Genomic DNA, 11,185 nt, shown 5'->3' on the forward strand with positions numbered 1-11,185 from the left:
TTGATATGTTACTCTGGGGTTACTGCTACTCAACATTAAACTTCAGTTGCCACCTCTCAGCTCGATTTTGACTATTGTTATTTCCAAGAAGAGTATTTCTCTTTGAGAAATCCATAATTATTAATTCCTAGAGATATATATTTTGCTAACCATTCACATTAATTAGGATTTGTAATTGATAAATTAAGTAGGGAATAACACACTTTTCATTGGCTTCACTAGTGTATACTGTAACTGTATAGGTTACAAGCTCATGTTAATTCATGCCAATATTTTTTAAAAATATATCTGTGGCTGATATGGTTATTTAATTATTGTTATGAAATGGTTTAGTTTCACTTCAGTATTTTTTTATTCCATTTACTGCTTATTTGAAGTCTGTCAGTTATGACTGCCAATGGTTCTTTGTGTGTGTTATTAATGATATTAGTACTAGTTCATCATAGCAGGATTTAAGAGGATTTTCTTTTGGCACCTAGATTTATTATTATTAGCCATATCTGCAGGATTATGATAAATTCAAAATCTGTCACCGACACAGCCCTGCTATGTTGCACTCAATTAGGGTTACAATCTGAATTTCTATTTCAGTGAGAGGTTGAGTAAATTGAAGGCTTTATCTGCAGTGGCATTTTTATTTGTTGATGAATGGATGTGCACTTCCATTCTGAAATTAAAACAAAGGAAATACCAAATCATCAGAACAGTGCTTGTATCATTCTGTTTTGGTGCTTCTACTATTTCACTGAACTGGTTCCTCCTTATGAATAACATACACTTTACAACAGTAAAAAAAAAAAAAAAACTTTACAACCATCTGAAATTCTAGCCCTCCTGGACAAATCATTTAAAATTAATCATTGGATCCCAACTCTTTGGCCTTGATTCTTCTGATGTTCAAAATTATATGCTGTTAATATATTTTTATCTATTAAAGTCAGTGTCTATAAAGAGTCATTCAAGAAATTTTATAGAAATTTGTATTTTCTTGTTTTTTTTTTTGCTGGTGTAGCAAAAGTCTATAGCATCCTCGTACAATGTGACTAATAACAACTTATTTTCCAAAGGATATTCAAAAAACTGAATTAAGTAAACTTGCTTACAGACTTTTCCATTGCTGGAAAACTCATTATTTAGGATTTTTCTTTGGGGATGGCTGGGGATCGTTTGTTTGTTTGTTATTTGGTTTTTAGGAGCATTAGCAACTAAGGCCATATTGCTCCGGGATATGCAGTGGTCATTTCCTGACCTTTCCGCATCCTCCATATTTGGTGGTGACGGGCTTGAACCCTGGTCTAATCAAGAAGGCTGGGGATCAGAGCCACTGCTTTCACCTAAAGAAAATTACTACTTTTTTTAAACTGAATCTCTTTGAGAATGGCTAAAGCCCAGCGGCTACCCAGAAGGGTAGCTGCTGGGCTTTAGATCGAAGTTCATATCCTAACTGGGCAAAGTTCATAATCTTATTTATTTATTTATTTCTCTCTCTCATCCATGCATATGTGTTTGTGTGCTGAATTTCACAGTTCCGCATCTGTGCATATAACTATTATAATTACCAAAGTAGTGGACATCATGTTATAAAACACCAAGATTATTATTACAAATTCATATTGCCATTTGAATAGCAATTATAAAAATATTCAGGTTGTATTCATAACAGTAATTTTAACAGTATTTCTTTATTACTTTGTAAAAGACATGCATTTAATTAGCTCACAAATGTAATGATACCATAATACAGAGTGTATCATAACATGTGGGACCCACTTCAGGGATGGATTTAGGACCTAAAAACAATAAAAAAAGAAGAAGTTAATGTAAACATAGGTCTGATTTTGCCTTCTTTTCGAGTTACAGTCATCTTTGTGTTCCAGGAACTATCTGCTTACATTTATATGAAATGCTCAAAATGACCACTGGGTGCCTGAATACAAGCCTGCAAATGCCTCATCACAGACTTCCTCACCCACTAAAAAGTTCAGAACAGAAAATCTAACAGATGTCTGAGATATACTGCTCTGGTATGCTGATGGGTTTACCACCATATGAAACTTGTTTTATAAATGAACCAGTTTCCACAAGGCATTCATGTATTCTCTGAAAGATCTTATTTGGTACATGATGATTAGGGAAGTTTTCTGCATACAGACATCTTGCCTCAGCTGCACTGCACCTAGCAAGTCCATACATGAGATGCAGGTCTGCCACCTCTCAATTTGAATAGGCCTCCATTATCACTACAAAAGACACAGTATCAAAATGTCAATAACAACCTCCAAAATGTAGTGCTCTTGTCAGGAGAATTACCTGAAATCACTCAAAGAACACTATCAGCAAGGTTCTCTATGAGATATTGAGCATTGTTTATAAACAGTTGAATGCAGCCAATTATGCTGTCTCAGTTTGTGGAAAGAATTTCTGGAACACAGAAACGGCTGTAATGGCTCAGAAACAAGACAAAATCAGACCTGTATTTACAAGAACTTTTTAAAATTGTTTTTTAGGTCCTAAATCCATCCTGAAATGGGTTCCACATTATGATACATCCTATATAGGCTTTGAGCTTTTATGTTTATTTAACGGGATTTCAGCTGTATTGATATCACTGAGGATTATTTTTAACAAATCACCATGGATCATTAAGTGTTTTAAATAGTCTATCAGTATAAAATAGCATTACTGTTCTGTATACGTCAATCCGCTTTTGCCATACAGAATCATAACGCTTTACTATAAGCCTAAACGACGTTAATAAATACAGCAAATTACTACTGGAGATTTGGCAAGGGGCAATCTGCTCATGTGTACATTTCTGCACATTTGGATATTACGGCATTGTGCATAGGAGCAGAAAAGCACCTTGCCCAGTTAAGTTTTAACTACGTATTTTTTTTTTTTTTTTTTTTTATCATAAGCCCACCATTTCTGATATTAAACGCATCCTATATAAACGTACGCGAAAAAACAAATACATATATATATACACATATATAAAGAACCGCATCATGTTATTTTAAAACTTGAAATTAATTTAATGTTACCTTTCCCTGATGGATTTTTAATTAAATTCCTCCCGTATGGATTCTTGAGGTACAAGATCCTATAGAAGTGTCTTGGTAAAGAATGAAGTCTAACAGGTGGTATTGTAACACCTTTTTGCAAGCATTTCTTTTTCCAAACAGCCTGACCATTAATTAAAGCCTTCCAAAGCTGGCAAACAATACAGCAAACTTTGAGTAAAGCATCAGCAGGAACGTGGGACAATATTTCTACTAAGACTTCTTCTGGTAAACAAGAAATTGGACAGCCACATTTGGAACTATCATCAGGATTTATTTCTGAAGTTCCATAATTATTAAAGACTGAAGACACCATACCCATTCTTTTCAACTGTAGAGATTTCCGATTCCCTAGCATTTATCATTAAAATGAGAAACAAATCGTATCATTCGAGAGAAAAACACGGGAAAGGTTCACGCTGTATTTGCCAAAACTTCTATCACGTTTTGATTACACAAGTTCACGTGTACGCTTACTACTTACGTCATTCTAAAATGTTCAGTACAGCACTGAATTGACATGTGAGGACGAAATTTAGAATGAGGAGGAATTGGTTTTTCTGTCCGTGGTGCAATATTCGAAGAGAATCGTTAAATCTGTAACGAGCACAAACAATAAATTGTTGTAATTAAGAATATAAAATGAAAGAACTCAGAAATGTGAAAGAAAAAATACATTTATTTACATACATGTGCATATTTATAAAAGTATACCACTACGTGGGATGGTCTGACATAAACTTTAAATCAAGCATGTTATTTTTTGGAAAAGGAAACGTTTACATTTTTCCTTGTGGAATTCACAGAGTAGTAACTACTTCTGTGTGGCGGACCCTAACTGAAAATTTAAAAAGTTTAAATCAAACTAAAATAGCAAAGAAATATATTATTATTATGCAAGGAAACCTGAGGCTTATGCTGTTCCAGCCAAAAAAAAAATTCCCGAGTAACCATGAGGGAGAGAGGAATCACCAAGAAAGAGAATAATGATGCTATCCAGCTCAGGATGTACGCACACATCCAATAACGGAATACGAACATAACGAGATTACTTTTCTTTTCTTTCTTTTAAAATACATTGTTTGTATTAAACGCTAAGGCAGCTAAGATCCCTACTCATCTGTATTTGCATATAGGCGTAGGCCATAAGCTCTGCATATACTGCAACTGCATGATATTTAATACATCACACATTCGAATAGTCTAAGCGAAATGCATAAAGGATAAAGTAGTAGTAGTGGCATGTGATGCAAGAAAGCAAGTGTATGAGCTTATGCAGCATCAGCCAAAAAAAAAAAAAAAAATCACACCGTTCCCTCCAAATGCCTGTCCAGTTCCAACTTAAATTTATTTAACCTATCAACTTCCACAACGACAGATGGAAGTTTGTTCCAGCAATTAACCACCCGCTGGCTAAAGGCAAATTTCCGCACATCTATTCTACATCAGTCTTTTCTTAATTTGAATTTATGCCCCCCTTAGGTTCGTAATCTGAACAAGTAGAAGGATCCCATCAGAATGCAGCGTGCTCAACCCATTCAAGGCCTTATACACCTCAATCAGATCACCGCGCAGGTGCCTAGTCTCCATCCACTGTCGAACCACATCGATGGTTCGACTGTTGATGATCCTGCTCAGATAACAAACTGAATGAGTATTTTGCATCTACATTCACACGTGAGGAATTATTACAGTTTGAAAATGGAAGAAGGTTATCAAATTGTAGCAGTGTGCTTAATGATTTTGTAATAACTGAGAGCAAAGTGGAGGAGAAATTGTTGAAGTTAAACATAAGAAAGGCACCTGGGGTGGATGGGATCTATCCAGTTATTTTAAAGGAGGCGGCAAAGCAACTAAGCAAACCCTTAGCCATAATTATGAGAGCATCCTTGGACTCAGGGGAGGTTCCCACGGACTGGAGATGTGCAAATGTGACCCCAATTCACAAAGGTCGATCGAAGGGTGACACGAGTAATTACAGACCAGTTAGTTTAACTTCTGTTCCGGCTAAAATAATGGAGTCACTGGTTAAAGATGCATTGCAGGATCATCTAGACAAGACTGCAGCAATAATTCAAACACAGCATGGGTTTGTTAAGGGAAAGTCTTGTCTGACAAATTTGATTGGTTATTATGATGTGGTCACAAAGGAACTGGATGAAAAAAATAATTTTGATATCATATATTTGGATTTCAGGAAAGCTTTTGACACTGTTGCGCATGGAAGACTATTGTACAAATTGGAGAAGAATGGTATTAAGGGTAAGTTGCTACAATGGATAAAAGGATGGTTAAGTGGGAGAAGACAGAGGGTGGTAATCAATGGGTGCTGCTCTTCGTGGACTAATGTTATTAGTGGAGTCCCACAGGGTTCGGTGTTGGGTCCACTGTTGTTTTGTGTATTTATCAATGATATTGATGAAGGTATATCAGGCTTAATGTCGAAGTTTGCAGATGACACAAAGGTTGGCAGGGTTGTTAATGACAGTAATGGCAGTGTGCTACTGCAACAGGATCTAGATAATTTGGGCAGATGGGCTAAGAAGTGGCAACTGAAGTTCAACCTTGACAAATGCAAAGTACTGCATATGGGGAGAAGTAACCCCAGAGAAACGTACCAACTGTGTGGTACTACACTTAAGGTGGTAGAAAATGAAAAAGACCTGGGAGTAATTGTGCAGTCAGATATGAAGTTTTCTGAGCAGTGCAGACAGGCTGCTAGGGTGGGTAATGGGGTTTTGTCATGATATATAGGAATTTTGCTAGCAGGGAAAAGGAGGTGATTGTCCCTCTGTATAAGGCAATGGTCAGGCCACGCCTTGAATACTGTGTACAGGTCTGGAGGCCTCATTTTAGGAAGGATGTAGATTTGCTTGAGTGTGTACAGAGAAGAGCAACACGATTGGTGAGGGGAATGAAGGGATTCTCTTACCAAGAGAGGCTTAAGTTCTGCAAATTGCAGTGGCTGGAGACTAGGCACCTGCGCGGTGATCTGATTGAGGTCTATAAGGCCTTAAATGGGTTGAGCACGCTGAATTCTGATGGGATCCTTCCACTTGTTCAGATTACGAACCTACGGGGACATAAGTTCAAATTAAGAAAGGACAGATGTAGAATAGATGTGCGGAAATTTGCCTTTAGCCAGCGGGTGGTTAATTGCTGGAACAAACTTCCATCTGTCGTTGTGGAAGTTGATAGGTTAAATAAATTTAAGGAGGAACTGGACAGGTATTTGGAGGGAATGGTGTGATTTCTTTTTTTTTTTTTTTTTTTTGGCTGATGCTGCATAAGCTCCTACACTTGCTTTCTTGCATCATGTGCCACTACTACTACTACTACTACTACTGCAATTTGCAGAACCTAAGCCTCTCTTAGTAAGAGGATCCCTTCATTCCCCTCACCAATCGTGTAGCTCTTCTCTGTACACGCTCAAGCAAATCTACATCCTTCCTAAAATGAGGCCTCCAGAACTGTACATAGTACTCAAGGCGTGGCCTGACCATTGCCTTATACAGCGGGACAATCACCTCCTTTTCCCTGCTACCAAAATTCCTATATATCATTGACAAAACCCCATGACCTGCCCTGGCAGCCTGTCTGCATTGCTCAGAAAACTTCATATCTCACTGCACAATTACTACCAGGTCTTTTTCATTTTCTACCACCTTACGTGTAGTACCACACAGTTAGTATGTTACTCTGGGGTTACTTCTACCCATATGCAGTACTTTTCATTTGTCAAGGTTAAACTTCAGTTGCCACTTTTTAGCCCATCTGCCCAAATTATCTAGATCCTGTTGCAGTAGCACACTGCCATTACTGTCATTAACAACCCTGCAAACCTTTGTATCATCTGCAAACTTAGACATTAAGCCTGATATACCTTCATCAATATCATTGATAAATATACAAAACAACAGAGGACCCAACACCGAACCCTGTGGGACTCCGCTAATAACATTAGTCCACGAAGAGCAGCACCCATTAATTACCATCTTGTCTTCTCCCACTCAACCATCCTTTTATCAATTGTAGCAACTTACCCTTAATACCATTCTGCTCCAATTTGTACAAGAGTCATTCATGCGCAACAGTGTCAAAAGCTTTCCTGAAATCCAAATATATGATATCAAAATTATTTTTTGCATCCAGTTCCTTTGTAACCACATCATAATATTCTATCAAATTTGTCAGACAAGACTTTCCTTTAACAAACCCATGCTGTGTCTGAATTATTGTTGCAGTTTTGTCTAGATGATCCTGCAATGCATCTTTAACCAGTGACTCCATTATTTTACCAGGAACATAAGTTAAACTAATTGGTCTGTAATTACTCGTGTCACCCTTCGATCCCCCTTTGTGAATTGCGGATACATTTGCACATCTCCAGTCCGTGGGGACCTCCCCTGAGTCCAAGGATGCTCTCATAATTATGGCTATGGGTTTGCTTAGTTGCTTTGCCGCCTCCTTTAATATAACTGGATAGATCCCATCCACCCCAGGTGCCTTTCTTATATTTATCTTCAACAATTTCTCCTCCAGTTTGCTCTCAGTTATTACAAAATCAATAAGCACCCTGCTACAATTTGATAACCTTCTGCCATTTTCAAACCTTAATAACCCTCATTGTTCATTATCTAACGGTCCCAGGGGTTTTCCCCAGTAAAATTTAGCATTAGCAGAGGCATCATATGCTAAATGCTAAAAGCATTTAGCATTTAGCATATGATGCAAGAAATCAAGCTTATATAGCATCGGCCAAAAAAAAAAAAAAAAAAATTTCCTATTTCACCCATCCATTCGCTCCTAGATTCCAACTAGACAATGTTTGTCTAGTTCTGCCTTGAATTTATTTAAGCTGTCGGCTTCAACAACAACAGACGGAAGTTTGTTCCAGTAATCAACCACATGCTGGCTAAAGACAAACTTTCGCACATCTATTCTGCAACTGTCTCTGTGAAGGCCAGAGGTTTCAAAAAGTGCGAGTGTATGTTAGCGTTTGTACTGTCGTGTTATGTTGCTCCTCTGACCAATTAGTTGTTGGGCCCTTAGGGGGATCCCCCGTTGCCCACCCATAGACACGTGCAGGCAGGTCAGGCAGGGATCGCGATGGTACTCTAGCAGATCTTGCCGTCTAGTTTCCGAAGATTTCAGCGGCAAGGACCTAAATTAAATAAATAAATAAATTTTCTGTTTATACTCCGGGACGACCAAACGAGTTCACAAGATAGACAGAATACAAGAAACAGCACCGTATTTAGCAGTCACGGGCTTGAACCCCGGTCACTCAAAGCAAGCGTACTTATGAACCCGCGCGCCTGACCACTCGGCTACGACGGCCGTGAGTTAGAATGAGTGGAGTCTAGAGATTGAGGGAGATGGGGGATTAGTTTAGAGTAAGGGAACCAAAGCGAAGATGTTCCCATATTACAATGGAAGTTTTCTCCATCAGATGAAAAAGAGGAGGGAAAAGGGGGAAGTAAAGTGTCAGCACTAGAGCGTACAATCGCTCTTCTATCCTGTAGTGTTATCTTTGCATCATGCCATACCGGCATCGGTAGTTCCTGCCAATGCACTGATTTCCTTGGTGGTATCAAGTCAGTGAGATCAGGTCCAGGTAAATCATTTGTCTAGTTTAATTTGCGTTGATTTGCGTTGCGGAACATTCAATATGCATATGCATATTGAATGTTCCGGTGCTGTGCATGTTGAACTGGGTACTTGTTTTTGTTTTGGAATATTAGCTCATCAGCAACTCAGGACACAGCGCAGCACTTCTGATGGTAATAGTTTATAACAATATAAATATAAAAATTAAACCAAAAGTAAAGTCTCTTCAAGCGTCAGATTCAGACTTTTAAAATTCAGTATGAAATATTATAAAAATAGCTTGTCTGTCTTATCTGACATTGCCAGTTTGTTACACACCAACAATTTAGAAAAATATCTAGACTTCAATTTCATCGTCGGTGAGAGATTATACTTACTGGCCGAAAAATTAGAAACATTTTTCAACTGGTGTCAATAGATAATTAAACATACGGTATACAGATATAACCTTTTACATTATATGATCGCAAATTCCTTGGTATCAGCTGAATACTGTACGCTTTCCTGGACTTAGTGGATCCGGTCATGGAAAAGACATGTGATCTTGCGGATGTTATCGTTGGAGTACGTTTAGCAGGAGTCACAATCCAGAAACAAATGAAATCACTGGTGTGCTGAAAGAAACAATTTCAAAAGAATACAATGTGGAGGCGAAAACAGAACGCAGATCTAAAAGGAAGAGATGCGGCAGAAAGTGAGTACTCCAAGAGACAGCAGGAATTAAAAGCGAATTGTGTGTCAATATAGAAGGTCTACTGTGCAGCAAATGGCTTAAAAATTCAATTAGGCAAAGAGAGACATTTCCAAAAAATGTGGGATTTGATAGTTGTGTGCCTATATGAAAACCGCTTCTTTCTGAAAAAGAAAAAATCGAATAATTCGACTGCACTGGTGCGGCCAAGATTGTAATGTGGAAGAGTGGAAAAAAATCATTTGATGTGACGAGTCTCAATTTATACTTTTTTGCATCAATGATAGAGGGTGAAAGTGTAATGTGAATCTCATGAAGCCATGTATCATAAAGCTAAACTAACATGAAGGTAATCCCCAAGGATCCCACTGTTGTTACAGTTTTAATTAGGCCATGCATCATAAGCCAGACTGTCGCCAGTTGTAAATACGCCAATGTGAGGTTAATCCCGAAGGATCTCACTGATAACCCAGGGTCAGCTCCAACATATTGTCCCATGTTGCTCCTCCCTGTCCTAGGTAAAGTCTTTGAGAGACTCCTCTTGTAGAGGCTGCTGACTAACTAATGAGCCAAAGAACTCCAGGCACAAAACCAATACGGTTTCACCGTGGGGAAACCACCATTAATGCTATCCTCCAAATCGCCAAGATCAAGGTAGAATCAACAGCCAGATATGTCCCAAGAACTTTTATGGATTTCAACAGTTTGACTGTTTGGTGGCCTGGCATCATTAATGAGTCAAACTGGCTGAGCTCTCACAGCAAATCTATCAACGCCTTAGAGATTACATCAATAAATGAAAGTTAACCATTAAAACTCTGTACCATCAGATAACCAAGGCAGCATAGTAGTATATTAATGTATGTATGGTGGCGCCTAAACTTAAAGTCCATCTCCACCGTATGATCAGTATCAAGTAGAACATTTACCAATAAAAAAAAAGAGCCACTGCCACCGGGGAGCAAACACCAAATTTGCGTAACTTCCCGCTGCCCAACCCCAGAGCCGGGCCTGGGTCAACTTTTCCTGTCTGTGCACAAACTCCACACCCATCGGATGAAGTGCAATACCGATAGGTGTCACCTTCCCCACATCCTGGCAGCCCATACCAGGAAGCACAAAAAAAAAAAAAAAAACGTATGCAAGCAGTCAGGAGTAAATCCCGCACCATGAATTCATGATGTCAGCATATAAAAAACAAAAAAAAAAAAAACTGCTTAATTAAATTCATCTGCTGTGCTGTGTCTTATGTCTGTTAATTGCGTGTGTTCTATGGTCGATTTGTCTGTTTCCTGGATGAAATACCCCAGTTCCTGGGGGGGATACCTTGCTATTTACGCCTGAGACCGACAAACTTAGTCACGGAGTGAAAAAAGCCCACTAAAGTTCCTCGCGTCATCGACGGGATTCGAAACCGGACTTTTTGCACCAGGTGTGGGATGGAAGGTGACGATACCACTATGCTACACGCGCAGACCCAACCAAGGCACCATACACAGATTTCCCCAGAGCTCCATCCTAGGCCCGACTGTTTAGCGTCTATTACAAACACTGATCTTTCAAACTGCAATGCTTTCGCCGACGGTTGTCTCGGCACCAAAAGCGTATCCAGGAATTTTTATAGCATTGGTCAAATCTCAGAAATGCCCGTTTGTGCTGGATGAATGACTAGCCATTTCATTCCAGCACACAATCATGATACCTTCGCAGACAATCTGTCCTACTGGTCATTGTTTCCATTCGGACAGGCCAAAACTGTCCACTACAACTAAGACAAAAATGCGTCTTATAAAAGATAGCCTGAATATTTGCAAATCCCCGG

General features: G+C 38.7%; 1 protein-coding gene across 1 annotated transcript in view; it reads right to left on the bottom strand.

The window, feature by feature from the left end:
• The window catches only part of LOC150076299 (F-box only protein 44-like), an 85,800-nt gene extending 82,309 nt beyond the window's left edge, over positions 1 to 3,491 (bottom strand). Inside the window, exon 1 of the mRNA XM_090387120.1 lies at positions 3,045 to 3,491. Within this exon, the coding sequence (XP_090243246.1) occupies positions 3,045 to 3,420 (376 nt within the window). The 5' untranslated portion in view covers positions 3,421 to 3,491. The remainder of the gene's footprint in view (positions 1 to 3,044) is intronic.
• Positions 3,492 to 11,185: the final 7,694 nt, after the last annotated feature.

The sequence above is a fragment of the Mastigoproctus giganteus genome, chromosome 13, assembly GCF_048544385.1.
Source record: "Mastigoproctus giganteus isolate SK-2022 chromosome 13, ASM4854438v1, whole genome shotgun sequence".
NCBI classification, from domain to species: domain Eukaryota; kingdom Metazoa; phylum Arthropoda; class Arachnida; order Uropygi; family Thelyphonidae; genus Mastigoproctus; species Mastigoproctus giganteus.